Source organism: Syngnathus scovelli, chromosome 16 (assembly GCF_024217435.2).
Source record: "Syngnathus scovelli strain Florida chromosome 16, RoL_Ssco_1.2, whole genome shotgun sequence".
NCBI classification, from domain to species: domain Eukaryota; kingdom Metazoa; phylum Chordata; class Actinopteri; order Syngnathiformes; family Syngnathidae; genus Syngnathus; species Syngnathus scovelli.
The window spans coordinates 391978-412257 of NC_090862.1; the positions used below are offsets into that span (position 1 = coordinate 391978).

Here is a 20280-nt window from a genome sequence, read left to right on the forward strand (position 1 = left end):
CAACGCCTCCCGGAGGAATCCCGGCGCCCTTTGAGGATGTCAATCGGTACTCAAAACTACTACCCGTTGATGTCAAAGCATCAATATGAACTCAGTGTTCCATGTAGAAAGGCGAACTCGTCCATAATCCGTTACGTCATGAACGTAACCCGCGCATTTATGGACAAACTATGCGGCTTCATTTCTGTGACGTCAGACGTGCACGTTTTCTTTCCACGATGAAATGTTTGTCGCGCGTCTCAACGTAGAAGCCCTGTACCTCACTGCTTTTTGAAAACATCATTTTAGTGCATATTCACTGAGGCTGAGGTTTCATACAGCGTTTGGCGAACGTGCAGTTTTAACTACAGCCAGTAGGTGGCAGCGGTTTGCCAGTTTACCATCCATAATAAAGACGGGTCATTCTCAACTTGACCTCAAATAAAAATGAATAACTCGACTTGTTTCGAAATTCAGTTTTTTATTTTTTAACAACAGTAACTTCATCAACTAATTAACAAATAAGTCAAACGTGTGCAATGTTTGATGCTCCATTTTGCACCAGGAAAGCGCTTTCTTGGATTTGTGCATCTGTGTACTGGGAGACAAGAGAGAAGACGTTTTAAGAGCATTTCAAAACAAATCTTCGATATTAAAACTTACAGGAAGTTCTAGTGGAGAGTGGACGAGTTGTGAATCACAGCAGCAGAGCAATGCAAAGGGCCTCTCTTTGGTGAGAGAATGTTCTTGGAAGCATAGAGCAAACACTTTGGCTGGAAGGAAGACGTCCCAGTCGGCTGCATGCTCATCCACCAGGTCGCTCACCATGCTGGGAGCCAACACCATACAAATAAATAAACATGGCTCACCCCGCCCCCCCAACCAATCTGTAAAATAGTGTTTCGCTTCAAATAAACGTCCTTCAGAAGTAAGAAACAAAATGCATCAAACACTTCCCCTTCAGAAACGACCACTTGATACTGGTACGATATCACAATCCCTCAAAGTCGTGTACCTAATGTTGTGTTCACTGATAACAAACCTGTCAATCATATGCTGTGTGTTGAGATCAACAGCGCCGGTTTGCGGATGCTGTACCACGAGCGCCACGTCGTTTTTCAGCTGGCTGGCGACTTCTTGATTGATCTGACGTCACGCAGGATGTCATTACTCCGCTTCACTGTCAAGATGTCACACCTTTACATCACTCACCTGGCCAATGACTTCACAGGGGAGCCTGGAGAGGATCCGCACGGGTAAGCCAAAGTGGCCCAGGGCGTCTGCGACGTGCTTGGCGACGTGCGTGGGCAGATCGGACGGCACGGCCGCAGCCTCCACCCACTTGGAGTAGTAGTCGCTCAGCGTCACCAAGTACCTGTTGCCGCTGAGCGTCGTAGGGAGAGGACCTCGTACGTCCAAGCCCAGCCACTGCCACGCCGCAGTCACCTGACACCACCCAATCACAGTCAGTTTAAAGATGATATTATATACTAATCAATTAAATAGACTCACCTCGATCATCTTTGGAGGATTTAGAGCATCTGTCTATTGCAGAGACATCAATGCATTAGTTTGAATGGAATGCAGGTCATTAAAACACTTAACTCTCACCGAATCAATTACTTAGCTTGATTACGAATCGAGATTAAATGCCCTGGGAAAAGTGACAATGTATAAGGTGAAAAACAATCTTTTTGTCAATTGAAGGAACGTAAACAAACCTTGGTGGAGGTCCTCATCACATTTGTGTCAGATGCCCACTGAACGTCCTGTTGAGAACAAAATAAAAATGGATCAAACTTAAGTCATAGAAGTGGGAGTAGTCACATTGGATCTACAAATCATCACTGTCAAAAAAGCGTTTGGGCATGGTGATGGTGATATCATCATCATGTGGGGTGACCTGCTTGGCGCAGTAATCTCCATGAAAGAAATGCGGCAAGGACGTGATCTTGATGAGGTTCGGGTCCACGATGATCCTCCACCTGACCGCCGTTTCTTCCTGCACCTCCTCCTGCACCTCCTCCGCATCCACGTCGGCATCCATTAACTCTTCTTCGTCCGGCACGTCATGGCTCGTGGTCGTCGAGGCTGCGGCACAACTCGTCTGCCGGGCTCTGGTGCTCACTTGCTGCCACAGTGGAGACAAGGAACAATGTTGAATCCAAGCCTGATTGACGCCACATTTGCTTAAGTAACAGTCAAGTTTACCTTTTTTCTTCTTCCTCTTGGGATACTGGCTTTCTACGAGAGGAGTCGCAATATTCATTTGGAAAACATGACTTTAGTCAACCGTTAAGGACAATCCGACCAGTTTTAGCAGACATACTTGTCGACAAATACAATCTGGTATTTTAGTATTTCATGGAGCTTCGTGACCTTTTTAAAAGTGTGGTCATATGCATTGTACAGTGGAGGCATAGTTGTGGACATTCTCATATAATTGATGCCTGTTGTAAATGCAATCTTTACTCAACAAACCTTGGTTTTGCTCGCTTCATCTTGAGGCAGGAATATGGTGGGCACGGCATCTTCCCGAAGCTGGACACACTTGCCACTTCGGTCCAGGTGTTGCTCCTCAAAGTGTTTGCTACATAGCACAGAAAAGCGAGAAGGTGTCCAGTCCTTCCACTTCATATTGGCCAGCCATTTCTTCAGCCGTCGCTCGTTGCACAGTGGGAACCTACCCGACACAGTTGTCACAGCTAACTAAGAGTGGATTTGAGGTGAAATCAGAAAGGATCAGATAACGAACTCACTTGAAATACTTCTCGTCAGTGTCCTCGGAGCTTTCACACCCGTAGGCACACTTATAACGGCCCATTTAGAACAAAACTTCACTGTCCAAATGTAGAAGTTGTTTTTTGTTTTGCTAGCACGACGCGGCAAGCTAGCTGTCAACTGTGTCCGCTTTTCAAATTAAGACTAACACAGGCTTTCAGTCAGACGCGACGATTCTATTTATATTTTGAGACATTAATCCAGCTATATTATGAAGCCGATTGAAATGAGAACGTTAGTCATTAAATCCAAATGTATTTTTCGATATAGATTTTGTTTTGGAGGGGCGGGCAGAAAACGTATCCTGGTGGATGTTGTCGTTTTCTTCTTCGTTGTTTTATGTAGGGCTATTTCAGGAATGACACCCCCTATGGGTCAAAAGTATAACATGGCCACCCTGTTCACCGTTGGAGTCGATGAATTTTCATAGACACATTTTGTGAAAAATGTGAACCCCAAAAAATGTTTTATTAAAAACTGACGTCACTGTGAGATGATTAATTGATGAGATTGATTTCATTTGTCTGACACACTGAGATATTTGTGGGTGTTATCTGATTTTTGGCTTCCACTCGAGTCGCCACTCGTCCCAGTCAAGCAGCGTTCTCGTCACATCCCACCCGGCGGCTTGCAAACCTGTCAATCAAACCCATCATCTTATCAAACACCCTGTACAGCGCCTGTTTCTAACTCTCACGTCAACCCACCTTTGTGAAAAGCATCAAACGCGGTGTCCATCAACTTGTAACTCTCGTGCACCATTTGCGACAAACCTTCACGTTGTCTCGATGGACTCGACACATGGCTGAGCCAAATGGCTTGACACGTGGCTCTGATTTCATCTCGTGTGTGCGCGTGCGCTGCCAAACACACGCGTACGCAGCCTGAGAGCGCAGAAATGTACAGATGTAAATGGTATGGTGCCCTCTATTGACAGCGACTGTTTTGTACCGTTTGTGATGCCCAGCAGGAATGGCGCATCCTTTCTCATCAAAGCCAAACGTAGCTCCTCCGGGCTAAGGAAGGAAAAAGACGTCACGTCACATCGTACGATACAAACATTTCAAATTCAAAAGCCCCAAAATGAGCAAATATGCGTCAGAAGAAATATTCAGGGTCACCTTTGGACAACTTCCTGAAGCCTCACACCAAGTTTGATAGGTAAGGTTTTCCTAAACTCTGGGCAATAACATATAATGATCCTTTAAGCAGCTATGTAAAAATACGCGGCCACCAATCCCGCTTCTTGTACCCAAAAAGACAGGTTCCTGCCGATTGGCTTCCATTGGCGTCAGGACGCGTCCGTCGTGGAGGAAGCGCCGCAGCGCGATGCTGAGCCGCTCCTCGTTCAGGGTTTCCATGACCACCGAACGCACCGCCTTATAGTTGGCAAACAGGTGGAGGGCGGTGAAGAGGAAGAAGAGGCTGATGGTTAATCTGGCGGATAGAAATCATCAACCAATAAATATCTTCATCAGGATTACAACTGGACATTTAGCACTTACGCCGGGTTGTCCGTGACGAGCGGAATGAGGATCAAACTGACCAGGAGTCCGGCCAGATTCACCAAGGTCTCCTGGAATGCCATTTTGTTTTAAACATTCAATCGGTTGCAAATTACAGATTTTTTTTTTTTTTAGGACCCTTCCAAGAACCTGACTGCCGTCTTTGGCGGAGATGTCGGCCATGTTGTCTCGACGAGCTTGATGGACGGTCAGGGCAGCTCTGGTGGCTCCGCCCGCTACGCCCACCACAGCCTGAAGAGGTAAGAAAAGTAGAAACGCATTTCACACTCATAAATCAAACGGTCACAGCCATTTGACATTCTCGACTTAGTGTATACGTACCTTGAAAAGGCCTGACGTGCACGCAATTAAGGTGAACCAGGCCGGGAAGAACGGTGCCAGTATTTCCATGAACATGGCGACGTCATTGAGAATGTCTGCAAAAAGCCTTGACAAACATTGAGACTGCCTCAGTCGGTCGGGGAGATCATAATAAAACATTTGAGTCCTGAGCGTACCTCCATTTCTTGGCCTCAGAGTCCAACTTGTTCCTGAAACAGACGCAGTTTTCACAAAGATTACCCTCGTCCTTTTTCCACCTCTGACTGAAACATTTACCCTTTTAACCAGGCAAAGACGATCCTTCCCAACATGCTGGTTCCATCTAAGAGGAAACACATTACGATTGAAAGGTGTCAATACAATACAAGCCTTGTATTGACCTCTTAGCAGCCAGGTGACCGTGGCCGCAGCTACTGTGGCTTCCTGGTTTCCCACACCGACGCCTCTGAGGGACGCCTGGGTGGCCAGTGTTCCTGACAGAGAGCTCGAGAAGGCCTGAGGAGATGGAGGGTGGTGTTGATCATGGATCACAATTTCGCTATCAATACTAATAAATGTGTACCTTACCTGCACAGTATCCCAAAACTGGTACTGCAAGTAGTCTCCACTCACACTCTCTGGATAGCCTTGAGGCAGAAATACGCTCTGAATGGAATAAAGGAAAAATGAAGAAGTCAAGCAAAACGTCATAAAACTAGCGAGTTCTCGTGAGGCTTCCGTACTTTCATAAGGCCCCAGAACGAATTTCCTCTCGATTCATCTTCCCTGCCGTCCCTTCTGCTCTCCATGGCTCCGTCCTTTGCAATATAGTGCCACGACTCGCCACTGCCGTACCTCTCGGTGGCTAAAAGAGCACCGCAGTCCTCCATTTCTGCTTTTACGTAAAAGAAGAACTCTGCAATGTCCAATTTGATGTCACGCGATATATAGCCCGAAAAGATAACCACGAGTTGCTTTGCTAAACACAGTAAATTCAACTAGATTATTTGATTGTCATGCAGCAATATGACAAGATTCCTTGAGTCTTGAACTTGTTTGCAACACAAGATCGCCACGTCGGGAAGGTTCTTTTCCCCCTACCGTGTTTTCTTCCGCATTTTATTACATGAAGCTTCCTGATTGGTGCGTTGAAGATCGGGGCGAGGCTTTGATGACGTCATTAGACAGCCTTCACCAACGTCTTATGAAATGAACAAATAAAACAAATATATATACATATTATGGTTTATTACTCATCACAAATGTCATCATTTTTATCAATTAAATACATCACGTCAATGTGAGGGAATGAATTCAATTAGCTAGAACATCGTCAATTAATTCACTTTCACCAGAGTGAGAGTGATTTGTAAACTCAAAAACACACACATAAAAAAACAAACAAAAAAAAACAGACCAACAGCCTTGTAAATATTTTCATGTGTGTCACTCGTTTTCCAGATCAGAAATGCATAAAGGACCCAACGGAAATGCACTTCTTCTTTTCAAGTCCGCACCTGGTAACCATGGTGACATATTGCGAAATTGACCTCCAGTTATAGTTTGCATAGAAGCGTTCAGGGTCAACGCTACGTGTGTGCGCATGGGATTAGGAGTGTGTTGGCATGGGAGGGAGGGAGGGAGGGAGGGAGAGAGGGAGGACACGTTAGGTACACAAAAATCCTTCACGACAACAAGAACAATTACAACAAGAGGACGATGACGAAAAGGGAGTCAGTGTTGCTCGTCCTGCCTGCACTGATGGGCCGTTGTCGTGGCAACGAGTTAAGAGTCCACAGATACATCACGAGAAGCAGGAAGTAAAGAGCTTCCGCTCCCAAAACTTGACACGGATAAATGATGACGTGCAACAACCTTCCAGTCAACCAGGCGTCCGACAACTCTCTTAGAAAAATAATAACATTAATAATCATTATATACTATATTTGATTAAATTAACCACTTTATACATAAATACATCAAAAGGTGAGAGGTTAATGCTACGTGGGCACAACGGCCACCTCACGCTCAAGTAAAAAAAAAAAAAAAAAATGTGGGGAAACCTGCCCAGAAATAAGCTTGACAGGAAATATTTTTCCAAACTACGACAAGTGCAAAGATTATCCTTCATTGTCTTCCGATCACATTCTGACACTTGGATAAATAAAATGCATATTAGTTTTTAAGTAACACTCATTGGTCTAATTTTTACAAAGGAGGATCAAGGACACACTCACAAGAAAAAAATATACACTACGAGAAGTCTTTTCTGTCTTCAAAGAAAAGAAAAGAATGCATATTTTTAAAAGACATAAATGAGGGAAAACCTAGGCTAAAGTCAGATTTTTACTAGAATAAAGTCCTTCATTTTTGATCGGCAAAAAACAGAAGCCAATAAAAAAAAGGGGGGGGGGGGAGTCATTTTGGAGTTGTAAGTTGTAAAGAAAAACATTGCGATCATACTGCACAATGTACAATGAGGATACATTGGTATTTTTTATCTCAAAGAATGACACTTGTAGTATTTTGACTTCTCACTTTAAAAAAAAAAAAAAGACTATTCTCATGGCACATGAGTTTGCTATGCCACGTGTCCCTAATCCTCCAAGGTGCACGTCCAACACTGCTGTTGAATGAATTTACCCATGAAATACCTCTTTCAGGTGTAAGCACTGAGGCCTAAACTACAAACTATTAGATTGTATTTTTAAAAAGTCCCACTCGTTTGATTGAGTTAAAAACACACAAAAAGCACCACTACAGGGTTCCAATACTCTCCATCACCAGCAGGGGGAGGAGGCCCGCACACCGCAGTAACGCAACGTAACGCAACGCAACGCAACGCTACTAAGGCACGCTCGCAACACAACAGCCAATAAATAGCTCGGTGGTTGGTTTTTCGGAGACTGGATGTGATCATCATCCAACTGAACGTCTTTGGAGGCGGTGCTTTGAGTCTAATTATTACTATGTACATCTTCTGTGGTTTGTCATTGTTAAAATAATCAAGTTATTATGATAAAAGTGGAGCGAACGCGAGATGGCATCCTCGCTCGTTTGACAGATGGATGCCGCCCCATCCAGGAAGTCTTTTAGCTTCTTAGCATAATTGTCACAATAGTCACAAAAATGTTAACGTGCTTGCGAATTTTTTTTAGTCTCTCAGTCATCCGGGTGAAAGGATGAATCGAAGCAAATGGACTGAATTGTTATTTTGGCTGTTTTCCTTCCAAAATGAGTTTGACAATTGTGCTACGAGGCTAACACTTTGAATCCGTCTCCAAAGAAAACCCAATTGCTTACTCAGCCTCCTTTTTCTTTTCATGCTCCGACGAGGTGGAATCTCTGGCTGCGGCGGCCGCCCCGTTCTTGCCATGGTCCGGCCCCGGTCCCGCCGCACCTTTGTCCTTCTTTTTTCCCGCCTTCTTCTTCTCTTTCTCCATACGCTCCTTCTCCTTCTTGAGTCTCTCCTTCTCGGCCTTGTCCTTGTCCTTCTTTTCCTTCAGCCGCTTCTTCTCATCCTCGCGCTCCTTCTTTTTGTCTTCCTTGCTCTTCTTCTTCTTGCGGCCGTCCTCCTCCACTCGGGGGGGGGGCGGCGGCGTGGCCGGCGGCGTGGCCGGCGGCGTGGCCGGCGGGGACTCGGCCGCCCCCTTGTTGCTGCTGCCGTCGTCGGCGCCCGGCATCAGGGGCGTGTTGTTGGCGGTGGGTGAGGGGATGGTGGGTGTGATCTGCTCCGAGACCACCCTTGGGGAGGGAGATAAAGCGTTGGGCGTCGGTGCGCTTTGACCGCTTCGTGGAGCAGTCCCCACGAGGGGGCTCTGGACTTGTGGCGCCCTTTGCGCCGCCCCAGGAGGAATGGGCGGCTTCTGACTGCCGGCGGCTGGGGGAGATTGCGGCCGTGCGCCCTCAGAAAAGGAGGGCCCCGAAAAGGAGGGCCCCGAAAAGGAGCTCTTCTTGCCGGGCGAGTGGAATGGGTTTCTGGACTTGCGGAAGCCCGGGAGCGAGAGCAGGGAGGACGACGCCCGCAGGGGGCCCGGCGGCGGGACGCTGCTGGCCAGAAAGGAAAAGCTGCCCCCTGAGCTGATGGCGGCTGCGCGACGCTTGTGTTCAAAGATGGCTCGGGTGCCGTGCAGGCGGCGGCCTGGCTGGTGAGTCAGCTCCCCTCGGGACTCGCGCCATTTCCTCACCTGAACGGTGCACTCGCGCTCAATCAGCGCCTCCGTCACCTGGAGAAGGATCACCTGGATGACAAGAGAAGAAGCCTTTGAGAGAAAGAAGAGGACCGAGACAGTGGGTGCCTGCTGTGTATATTTTGGCCACCAGAGGGCAGTAAAATACAAGGATGGAATCAATGCAAAGAGTTCACCGAAAAGGTTCTTTTGTTTTGTTTTGTTTTGTTTTGTTTTGTTTTGTTTTGTTTTGTTTTGTTTTGTTTTGTTTTGTTTTGTTTTGTTTTGTTTTGTTTTGTTTTGTTTTGCTGGGTTGGCATCTGCGAATGGTCAGAAAGGTACTGGCTGTGTTTCCAGTCAAGAAAAAGCCTGCAAAGAGGAGCTCCGCACCTCCTGCACCAGGCTATCCTCCCCGATGGTGTCTGGCGAGATGCCCCTGAGCCGCTCCATGGTTTCGTACATGCCCTGCACCTCGCGCAGTTTGTCCACCGAGCCCAACATCTGCTTGAGCAGCACCAGGCCCACGCGGAAAATGATTTTCACACCTAGACGAGACCATCAAATTCCACAAAGTGAAAAAAAAAATCTGTAAGCACACAAGCAGCAGCTTGCGCCGTAGGAATACAATGTCAAAAGTGTCAAGGCGACTCATATTTGGTACCTTCGCAGAAGAACATGTCCCATACGCGCAGCACGCAGGCCCAAGGCAGCGTGCGCGAGAAGATGCACATGAACCACTCGGTCATGTAGAGGATGGGGTCGATCTTGAACTTCTTCAGGTGTCTGTAAGCCATGGGACACGTGCGGCGCAGCAGCGAGAAAAAGATCTCGCCGTCCAGCTGGATGGCTTCCTGAAGGGGTGGGGGGGGGCATAACATAACATGACATGACAACAAGTCGGCAAAAGAAGACGACATTGAGGTTTTCCACAAACTCACCAGCCCGGCACTGTAGTAGCCCGGGAGATACTTCTCGCAGATCTGCACCAGGCACCAGAAGGCTTGCTGGGGATCACAAGTGCACACATGCATCACTGTCGGCCATCTTGCGACGAGGCGCACGGTGGGAATAGGTCCGAAATCATCCAGCCAGAATGCTGACTAACCTCGGCGGGCATGTGCATGAGGAGCACGGCAGCCACGGGAGCCTGCGCCTGGCAGTAGCCCTCGTCAGGTCGGTAGATGGTGTAGGCCTTCAAAATGCGGTAGAGATCTTGTTGCCTGCCGACCCACAATATTGTCAACGGCGCAAGGCACAAGCAAGCAATCAAGCGGGTTGCCTTCGATTCTGACCCGTGGCCTCCGCGCGCAGCAAACATCTCGTGGAAGGGAAACTGCCTGTGAAGATCTTTCTCGATGATGTCCAACCACTTGGCCTCTCCCGGCTCTCGCTCCAGCTCCTGCGCGCAAGCGAGGCAAAAGCATTCGGTAGTTTCACAAGTGCTTCCGACGGCACAAAGGAAGTCGATACAAAGGCCCGGGGAGATGACTCCAGCTGTGACAGGCGGGATTAGGTGGCGTGATAAGAAGCTTATGGCTTCCTGCGCCCCGCAGACGCCTCGACCGCAACTTCCCTTTACCAGCCTGTCACTCTGACACACGGAAGTCCAACTCGGTGACGCGGTTTTCCCTTCGAGCGCACTTTCTAGGGCGAGCATAGAGCCGCGATTAGATTGCGAAATGGAGTTGTCGCAACACGCTCGTATTGCTGATTGTGCAGTCCTTTGGGCCGTGCGTGTGCTTTTGGTGATTCATGACACGCTGTATTCTACGGTACCTCAAACTTGCCAGGGTTGGCATCCAGCAGCTCCTGGCTGTTGGACAGCAGCTGCCAGGCTTTGGAGCGGAGAGATGACGGGATCCCTTTGCGGCAGCGCATCTTGATCTGCGACGTGGCAAAAGCGCACCGTGGGCAAGATTTTCACTTGACTAACGTTCGTATCGCTCGCTATCATTATTCAGATGGCTCCCGTGACAACCTCAAGTGTACCTTCTGGAAGCGATGTTTGACCCACTTGTCCCAGTTGTTGAACATGTCCAGCCATTTCATCTCCCTCTGTCGGGCCACCTCCACTCGCACGTCCTTGTCGCTGAAACAACCAACGATACAGCAACAGCACAATGACACGATAGCCCATACGAGCGTGCGTTTTCATAAAAGGCGGTCGAGCGGAGGAGAAATTAGCTAACGGAGAGGGCCGCCGAGAGCTTCTGACATCGAGGTCGTGCGTGGGAATGAGTCACAAACACGCAGCAGCATGTGAGTCACAGCAAAGGCAGGTTCATAAGGAAGTTTAGAGCAGCAGGAAAAAGATGGCGAGGCAAAGTGATGACGCCAACGAGCGCATCCATTTGCGCCAAGCCACCCGGGGACAGAAAAACAGAGCGTGTGACCCAGACGCACGCGCAATACTTTGCTAAAAGTTGAACTGACCTCCCCTCGCTGAACTGGTTGCCGCCCAGGAAGCCGTACTTGTCGGTGCGCCTCACCGCCAAGCCGTTGATCTCCGAGTCGGAGCCCAGCGAACTGCCGTCGTCCCCGATGCCCGACAGCGACTCCAGCGTCCCTGACATCAAGCTAGCGGACTCCAGGTAGCTGAGGGTGTCGGGGGCCGGCCGCTGGGCGCCCGGCGGGGGAAAGCTGGGCTCTTGGATGAGCGGCATTGTGGGGCTGGAGTGCCCCGCCCTTGGTGGCGGGGTGCAGGGTGGGGCAGGTTCTTGAATGAGCGGCACTGTGGGGCCGGGGTGAGCTACCGGGGGACTGGGGTGAGGCGGGCTACAGGGCACCTGTGCAACTTTGATGGGACTTTGAGGCTTTGGGTACACAGGCGGGGGAGGACTCTTGGGGGCTTGCTGTGGTTTCTGCGCCACTGGTGCAGCGACTGGGGGTGCCATGACTTCGGTTGCCCCGACTGGGGGTGCCGCGCCTGGGGGAGCCGGGACTGGAGGAGCCGCGACTGGGGGAGCCGCGACTGGGGGAGCCGCGACTCGGGGAGCCGCGACTGGGGGTGCCGCGACTGGGGGTGCCGCGACTGGGGGTGCCGCGACTGGGGCTGCCGCGACTGGGGGTGCCGCGACTAGGGGTCCTGCGACCGGGGGAGCTGCGACCGGGGGCACCACAGGGACATCATGCGTAGCAGGGGGAGGAGGGTTGTGGGTGATGTGCACGCTGGGGTAAAGGTTAGGACCCGGAGTGAGGTCAGGGGAAGGGGATGCCCGTTGCGGCACATCTTCGGGCCCCGCCACTTCCTCTTTCTGGGGGGTGTCGGCAGATGACAAACCCTGCGGCGGTGGTGTCAACGGCGCAGCGGGAGTGTTTCGGATTAAATTCACGTCATTGCAGAGAGAAGATTTGGATGCCACTGATGAGGCAGAAGGAGCGTGGCCGTCAACCAAGGTGGGCGGCGGCGACGATAAGGCGGAAAGTTCGGCCATGTTGCGACGAGATCTCTCCTGCAACATGGGTGCACAATTTGCAACAATGAATTGGCGAATAAACATCAAGAGATCATACCAACTGTCTTAAGTCAAGATGGCAAATAAAATGATTACACTGTTGCGACATTTGCACTGTTTTGTTACATTGTCAACGAGTGACACAGCACAGGCGTAGTATGACTTTTTTTTTCCTCCAACAAATTACTTCTGATCTTTTGTTTTTTGACTGCAGATCATTTGTTGATTTCTATGATGCAAGCAAGTTGGCATTTTTCAAACTGGCTGTAAGAGCGATAGCATTAAATATTCATAACTGGCAAGAGGAGTGATTGCATTCGTCCGTCATGCGACACATTGTGCAAGGCTGAAGACATATTTTTACTGGATTTCTTGCATTTCTTCCTGGTCTTTCTGTTTATTTCCATTGTACAAGACGTGGGTGGGTTTCACGAATAACTGGAGTCAGGAGGGTGTGCATTCATCATGGAACGCACATGTCCAAGGGTGCCATTTATTTATTTATTTATTGATGTTTATCATAGTATCTGTATCTACTGTACACAAATGATGAGCAACGAATTCAATGAAATGATTATTCTTGTCAGGCATACCTGTTCACCCACATACACGCTCTCAAATCAGATAGTAAGTTGTACTCTCAAACATAACAATACAACAATACATGCCAGGCATCACTTCCTCTTATGCAAGGCAGGATCTTATAAATAGAAAGGATGTAATGAGTAATTCCACTTTGTAGCAGACTGCCTGCCAGTGCCAGTGCCAGTGCCAGTGCCAGTGCCAGTGCCAGTGCCAGTGCACTGCGCAAGTCGCATGACCAGAGTAACATCTTCTGCACGGGTGCACTTAAATTAATCATGCGTGTCAAGCGTTTCAAAATAACACAGCACTTATCACCAGGGCGCTGATCCGCTATTCTGCTGATCGTGCAGTGCAGTGCAGTGCGGAGCGGAGCGGAGCCTACATGCTAAGCTAACAAACACTTTCAAAGGGGCCCCCCAGTGGGAGGTCTGGCCGCACAGCAAGAAAGATTTACGCGCGGCTAATTGGCTAACGCGCATCGACGTGCCAGGAGGCCCGGCCAGCCGGGCCGATCAGCCGGGCCGATCAGGTTCCGCGGCCTCGAAGACTCGGCTCGGCTCGCCCCGGTTTCTCGCTCGCTCGCTCGCTCGCTCGCCCCCCACCCCACGTCAAAAGCTCAACTCACCCACGCCCGGCGTTGTCACTGCGATGAGTACGCCCGGGTGTCCAGAGGGTTCCTGGGCGCGCGTTGGCCCGCCACAGCGACGGCTCCTCCGCCAGGCTCCTCGGCGGGAGGAAAGGAAAACTACGGGGAGGCGACACGCCGGAGCGATGGCGATGATGAGGACGCTCGGCGGCTGCGGGTGGTGGTGGTGGTGGTGGTGGTGATGGTGGTCGCGGGTGGTGTTGCGTTCGCCAGCTAGCGTAGCAGCTAGTTATTAGCTTCTCCTAGCAGCAGCAGCCGTCCGCCTGTGTTAGCATTGCTTGCTAGTCCGCGTTACCTCGTCGACCCTTTTCCAAGAGCAACGTGCTCATCGGTTGTTTTTATTCCCACAGCCATACAAAGCGAAATAAACGACTTCTTTTGTTTAATTCATCCAAGTTAGGCAGCACGGGTACATCCTCTGCCAGCCGCCCGCATTTCCGACTGACAGCTCTGTACGTGCGCGTGCGCGTCCGCGGAGACGGGGACGCGCACGCAGCGCGCGTCGCGCCCCATCAAATGCGTTTTGGTTATTACATTAAAAAATTTCACCACGACAAACCATCGGACGCTACAACAAATATTTGTTTTCAATGAAATACTTTTAAATCGCTAACAAATTTACGGAGAGCAGGCGGACTGATGACGTCATTACTCCACTATGCTGCACCTAATGGGTCTGATCGACAGACGGCGCCAAATTCTACCTATTTCAGCCAGTTGGCCGACTTTATATTCATCCATCCATCCATCCATCCACCCATCCATTCAACATTGTTTATTTTTAAAGCAAAGCAGTTAATAATGAGGCTATTTTTTCATTCCCCAGGTCTTTGTCTATATTATATTTATATACTTTTATTTATATTGTATTAGATTTAAAAAATAAGGATGAAGCAGCTTTATTTCTGATATATAAAGTTTGGGGTTTAAACCTGGGCTACAGCATTGAATATAATGTGGCTGGTCTCTCCACACATTGTTGTGAAGCATGACATGTTGTGATGGTCTCCATGGAAAAACCTCAGAATGAAACCAAAGAGAAGGCGTGCCTGCTGACCAACACTAAGAGGGAACTCCCAAAGATGAAGGGCCAAGAACATGGAATCCCAAAAGAAACGAGACACACCAAACACAATTAATTAAATATATTAAATCAACTTTATTTGAGACTTAAAAAGTCAAACTGTTACTCGGGAGAAATAGAATTTCTTAAATTAAGAAGTGCAAAATAATATAAGAATCTCACATGAAAAGACATGTGGCTGTTGCTTGCAAATTCTTTTTACATTTGTCATACATGTTAATCATTATAATCAATTTGATATCTTCAAAATACAACACAAAAACGTTGAAAAATAACAGGGTCCCGTCTTGTAATCCCACAGTTTGCTATTGTCGAATTGTCTGACTCCACGGACACACCAAACTTGACTGAAATACTCCACAGGCAAGCGTTTAGTGTTTGAGTTACTATTTTCACGCAGTGGCATATTACCATCGTCGCCACCTTGTGGATGGGAAGATACTTAGAGAATCTTTATGGCCACATTTCAGTCTTCTTCAACACTGAGGCCTGCGTGTTTGTTTCTGTTTACCAAACTTGATCAAGTGAAGGATGAATCTTTGGTGTTTTATTGCCCCCTGTTAGTCTGAGGTACAAAATACTGTAGCGGCACGATGGGGGGGGGGGGGTGCATTAGGTGTTTTTTGGGTCCTCCAGGGGGAAGGTGTCCACCCATTTCTGAGTGCGCTCCCGACACTGGTCCCAGTCGTACAGCGGGCGGTACTGGAAGTGGCGCAGCGCTTTGTCCGTGCCCACGGTGAAGGACGTGATGGCCACGGCCAGGGTGTAGCTGTTGAGGAGGGGCGCAAAGTTGCAGAAGGGCGTCAGGAGCCAGCGCAGGACGTCGTTGAGCACGGCCAGGAACCACAGCAGCAGCAGCGGCATGCGCACGCGGCGGAACTTGAAGGTGGACAGGAAGAGCATGTTGAAGTTCTCGTAGCTCTTGTAGGGCGAGTCGTCGTAGCAGAAGAAGGCCTCGCCGCCCACCGTCTGCGGACGCTCGCGCAGGGCCCGGGCGGCCAGCACGTGCATCCACGCCACGTTGCCTGCGCAGAGCGGGGACGTCGTTAGTTGGGTCAGCTTAGTCGTTTCACTCACTTCACAGACAGACAGACAGACAGACAGACAGACAGACAGACAGACAGACAGACGAGGCGTGTTGCCTATAGGAAGAGAAGAGTCGCCAGACTTTGCGGTCGCTACGTTGAACCTTCTCTGCGACCCGGCGCGTCTTTTCCGAGACTCACCGACGTAGACTCGGCCGTGCTCGGTGGTGTCGGGGACGCCGCCGATGATCAGGCCTCCCCTTTGGACGGCCAGCTTGTAGAAGTCTCTGATGAGCTCGTGGCCCTCGCCGTAGATGCCCGTGGGCCTCAAAGAGCACGTGTGCAAAGGCTCACCATTCCGCACCTAGTGAGCCAGCCCAGAGTCATATTTGGGTGCGAGTTGAGCCGCCAGAAAGATCAACTTTGATAGGCGTGAGTGACCATTTTTGACTCATCATATCAAAGAGAAAAAACGGAACCGTTCTCAGGTGCTACCTTTGTTCCATTGGCTTCAAGGACCATCTTTTCAGCCTTGGCCTTGCTCTTGGGGTAAGCCATGGTGTGCTTCACTTGATAGGGTGTGTCTTCATTCCCCCTACATAGACACGCGAACGAGTCATTCCAAATGAGTGTTTGTACTTAGTCTGAAAGGGTGAGTCTGAAACCACGACGAAAAAGGAGTTGCCCATGAGTCAAATCTCAATCTTGGTTATTTGGATTTCTGCCTACTTTGTGAGTAAACCAGGATGAGCATTTAAGCCCATTAAGGCTGTCAAGTACTATGCTCGCAGAGTGGTTGCGCAACACAAGCGACCTGCCAGACACGCTGGAAAGAAACATCACGGTGGAAAAAAGAAGTCAGTCACATAGCTGACTCGGGGAATAATAAACAGGGTAAAAAAACATTTCAGTACTGCTCTCTTGAGGAACCAACTGAGAGGAAATAAGATACACATCACTTTGAGGCGGAATTAGTTTGGTCCACTTCTCTTGCCATCATGACAGGAACTGTGTATGTCAAAATGGATCATTGTCGTTGAGTCGACAAGCTCAGATCAGTTCATATCTGATGCCAGAGTTCAACACAAACATGGTGCATCAGCATTTAGCCGTTATGCCGCACGCAAATGGAACGAGCGGAACTGGAATCAGACCCAAGGGCTCATTTGGAATTGAAGTTAGAAATGCAGCCACAATGGGTCAGCAACGTGATTGGCTCAAAGGTTCTACCTGACAAAGGGCTCCCTGTTCATGTTGGGTCCGATCACTTCCATGCTGCTGGTGTACAGGAGACTGCAGATGTTGTTGTCCACGCACGCGTTAATCACATTCTCCGTTCCTGACAGAGGAAAAGAAAACTGAGAGTGTGAAGCTGAATATGCGGGAACATGATTGAACCATGATCATGAAGGCTTAGCACACTTACATGCCAGGGAAACTATTTCAAAAATGCAACAACAACAAAACCACAGAGTCATCCCCACCTACAAGTTACTCATTGAGTCCGACCGACATTGCTATTTCCTTCCACTCTTGACAAGTACTGTGAATAAAGTTGCTAAAAGTAGATTTTGAAGAGTTTTTCCAGCGCTGCAACATGTTAAGCTCTCCGGTACGTGGCCGGCCAGTAAGAGCAATAACGAAGAACACAAAAAACAACTCCAACAAAAAGCGAGCAGTGCATCATGTTGCGTTCAGGCGCTCCCGCTAGGATCGGAATGGTCAATGTTTTCCATCGTGCAGAAAATGACAGCGGTGGAATGTCCTTTTCTTCCACCAAATTGAATTGGAGTTTTAGTCATTCTCTCTGACGGCGGCAACGACATGCCGGGAATTGACAGCGCTGTGTGGGTGGAAGCTGTCATGAAGATGTCAGCTGCCGTTCAATAGTAGCTGTCTCACTAAACAAATATGCTGAGCATGACCTTTTGGGCAACAGAATGATGTCATTTAGTGCTTGATTTTGTGCATTTTAGTGTTGGAAATGGCACAGGGCCAAGCTCCATGTGAACAATAACACAAGGAGACCCATGATGAAGCCGGTCGCTCAGTAGCTCGCGCTTCTTATCACTGTGAAAGGTTTCGCAGTGGCTGGCCATCTTTGTGGTCTCAAAGTGAATAATAACTATTATAATATAGAACGACTGGTGCGACCGGACACTTACCTGTGACATTGACGGCATAGATGAGGGCTTCTGGGACCTTGTGCCACACATCCACCAGACTGGCGGTGTGGATGACCACGTGGGCGCCGCGGGATGCCTCCAGCACGCTGTCATAGTCGGTGATGTCGCCCTGGATGATGGTCACCTTGGTCCGCCCTGAGGGACCAAACAGAAAGAACGAAAGTGACTGAGTGCTTCTCGCGTCCTATGACAACAACAACAACAACAACAAAAGAATCTGTGTGATGGATGATAGTTGGTGAGGCCCATGATGGGTGCGGTGCGGTGCAGTGGGTGTGGGCTGAGGTCTCTGGTTTCAGGGGGCCTCCAGCCTGTTTACCGTTACACAATGAAAGCCTGAACAAAGCGTTTTTCCACATCAAGTCAGTGGATTGTACACCTTGTTCACGCTGCAGTGACAGCGGAATGCCACTTCTTGACAGATTTAACCGCTCAGCGCAGGGAAGCCAAGGTTGAACACACACACACACGCACGCACGCACGCACGCGCACACACACACACACACACACACACACACACGCACACATGCGCTATCCCGTTGACACAGGTGCTGACAGGCCAACAGGAAACGGCATGGGAGTGGAACATCCTGCACGGAGGGGATCTCGCAACACAGGCACCATTTTGCTTATATTTAAAAAGACTTATTTACAACTGGTGCGTCTATGTAAATAGCATGGAAATCATTATGTAATGACAGTTGCGGGTTTGATTGGTCGCTGGCCGAAGGTTTAAAGGTCAGCTAGAGCAACTCGAGCAGGGAGTGCAAAGTGCAACACGACAAGCCTGATTTTTAAACGATTAGAATGGAAAAGTGATCTCATGTACATTTTATACTGAACAATGGAGCATGTGGCCCGCTCATAAAGAACAGAATTTGTTTTCAAGTGTCACCAAAATCAAGTTCATTTCAGCTTTATGCCTTTCCAAACGATTTGTTCGAATATTGAAATAAATGCATTGAAAAGTCCACATTCCCTTCACTCTTACCGGTTCCGAGCGCACCGAGTCCTGGTTCCGTGTGTTTGTCAAATACTCGAACCTCTGCCACCGCGTCTCCCTCGTGGTCCAGCAGAAGTCGCAGCAGGTGCCGACCCAGGAAACCGCAGCCCCCCGTCATAAGGTACACGAGCCCTGAGCGCCGGTCTGACATGGTGACGTGCGGTCGGCTTCTCGGTTCGACTGAGGATGATGGCAAGTACGAGGAGAGGAGAGGAGAGGAGAGGAGAGGAGAGGAGAGGAGAGGAGAGGAGAGGAGAGGAGAGGAGAGGAGAGGAGGAGCAAAGAAGTGAAGTGAAGTGAAGAGCAGAGCAGAGCAGAGCAGGCAACAAGTTGCAGTAGCAGCAGCCAATCCGCACGACAGCTTTCGTGCTGCCTTTATGACCCCAGGACAGCGCCCCCTCGCGCCTCTTCTTTATTGGGCGAGGGGTGGGGCTGTAGAGGAATCTTGTAAAAATATGTATGTATTTATTTATTTATTTATTCAGTCATTCATTCCTTTATTTATCATGAGAAATAAGAGTATACATTGAAATATCTCGATTATTGATTTATTCATATACATCTCTAGATAATTTCCTTGGATAATTGTGTTCTGCAGGATCGGTTTTTGTTCTCTACCATTTTTCATTGAATTGACTTACTTTTGTTTACTATTTTATACATTTAGCGTTCAAATAGATGACATATTTACAACACTGGGTTCTGGTCCATGTGCACAGATCACTGTCATATGTGTGTGTGGTTTGTGCATGTGCACGACTCGTGTGGCATGCGTGTTGTATTTTTACACCCCCGTTGTGGACAGCATCTAAAAATATTGCAACGTGCCACCGAAGAGTATAGTTGTTTTTTTTCCCCCACAAGCACGTGTAAGTCTTTGAAATTCACAAAATGAATGAATGAATGAATGAATGAATGAATGAATGAATGAATGAATGAATGAATGAATGAATGAATGAATGAATGAATGAATGAATGAATGAATGAATGAATGCCTATTTGTTTATGTTTGGGCTATAGGCTCCATATGGTACAGGGACTGTCGGTTGTCCACCAATCATACCGAGTATTTTGTCAAAAGTCTGACCCTAATCGAACGCCACACAATGGAGGTGGAGATCGGGTCAAAGTTCACTGGCGTTGCAACATTTGAAGGGCAACAAGCAAAAGTTGAACTTGATGTTTGGTCTCAGCTACCAAAACAAGTCACATGTCAATGTTTAATGTCAGCATGACAGGAATTGTTTGCCAATTCCGCAAATGTCTGCGAGATCACAGCAAAGCTAATTAACTTAATAAGAGCCGATGGCATGGTTAGTGAGACTGGACCATTTCTCCTTTGCCAAATAAGCAAATGTATAGAAACTTTTTGTCTAGTTTTCATTGTGCCAAGTTATCAAAATGGGTATTGTGTACTTTATTTAAAAAAAAAATCATTACTTTTGGACTTAAATCGATTTTTGAGTTGAATCCATACTTTGACATGAATTTTGACGTGAGCACGGTGTGTGAGAACGTTCGCTTGCCGCAGACATGTTAAG

General features: G+C 48.6%; 4 protein-coding genes across 10 annotated transcripts; all 4 read right to left on the reverse strand.

Annotated features, from left to right (window-relative positions):
- Nucleotides 1-440: 440 nt before the first annotated feature.
- LOC125983757 (uncharacterized) lies at nt 441-3089 on the reverse strand. Of its 4 annotated transcripts, none has more exons than XM_049745303.2 (10): nt 2739-3084; nt 2461-2569; nt 2191-2223; nt 1883-2110; nt 1701-1748; nt 1492-1524; nt 1192-1425; nt 1022-1125; nt 643-808; nt 441-577 (listed from the first exon to the last, which is right to left on the reverse strand). In XM_049745303.2, exons 1-10 carry the CDS (start codon nt 2801-2803, stop codon nt 506-508), a joined length of 1092 nt encoding a protein of 363 aa, XP_049601260.1. In that variant the 5' UTR covers nt 2804-3084; the 3' UTR covers nt 441-505. The 4 variants fall into 4 exon arrangements, with proteins under 4 accessions (XP_049601260.1, XP_049601258.1, XP_049601261.1 ...); XM_049745301.2 differs by having other exon boundaries at nt 2461-2662; nt 2739-3079; XM_049745304.2 differs by lacking the exon at nt 2191-2223 and having other exon boundaries at nt 2739-3089.
- Nucleotides 3090-3209: 120 nt separating this feature from the next.
- rusf1 (RUS family member 1) lies at nt 3210-5700 on the reverse strand. 4 transcript variants are annotated; one of them, XM_049745296.2, is made up of 13 exons: nt 5330-5697; nt 5175-5252; nt 4988-5102; nt 4884-4929; nt 4784-4816; nt 4608-4713; nt 4416-4517; nt 4266-4336; nt 4013-4197; nt 3882-3939; nt 3712-3776; nt 3468-3644; nt 3210-3396 (listed from the first exon to the last, which is right to left on the reverse strand). In XM_049745296.2, the coding sequence occupies exons 1-13, from the start codon at nt 5474-5476 to the stop codon at nt 3311-3313; spliced, it is 1269 nt and encodes a 422-aa protein (XP_049601253.1). In that variant the 5' UTR covers nt 5477-5697; the 3' UTR covers nt 3210-3310. The 4 variants fall into 4 exon arrangements, with proteins under 4 accessions (XP_049601253.1, XP_068509447.1, XP_068509446.1 ...); XM_068653346.1 differs by having other exon boundaries at nt 4608-4702; nt 4784-5102; nt 5330-5698; XM_068653345.1 differs by having other exon boundaries at nt 3468-3620; nt 4608-5102; nt 5330-5700.
- Nucleotides 5701-5817: 117 nt separating this feature from the next.
- On the reverse strand, nt 5818-13918 carry tbc1d10b (TBC1 domain family, member 10b). The gene is made up of 10 exons (XM_049745272.2): nt 13421-13918; nt 11189-12207; nt 10745-10844; nt 10532-10639; nt 10048-10154; nt 9861-9975; nt 9694-9759; nt 9417-9606; nt 9146-9300; nt 5818-8827 (listed from the first exon to the last, which is right to left on the reverse strand). Exons 2-10 carry the CDS (start codon nt 12187-12189, stop codon nt 7886-7888), a joined length of 2784 nt encoding a protein of 927 aa, XP_049601229.1. The 5' UTR covers nt 12190-12207; nt 13421-13918; the 3' UTR covers nt 5818-7885.
- A 662-nt stretch (nt 13919-14580) lies between these two features.
- hsd3b7 (hydroxy-delta-5-steroid dehydrogenase, 3 beta- and steroid delta-isomerase) lies at nt 14581-19022 on the reverse strand. The gene is made up of 6 exons (XM_068653347.1): nt 18728-19022; nt 17716-17871; nt 16781-16889; nt 16046-16145; nt 15752-15914; nt 14581-15550 (listed from the first exon to the last, which is right to left on the reverse strand). Exons 1-6 carry the CDS (start codon nt 18888-18890, stop codon nt 15138-15140), a joined length of 1104 nt encoding a protein of 367 aa, XP_068509448.1. The 5' UTR covers nt 18891-19022; the 3' UTR covers nt 14581-15137.
- Between the last annotated feature and the right edge of the window lie 1258 nt (nt 19023-20280).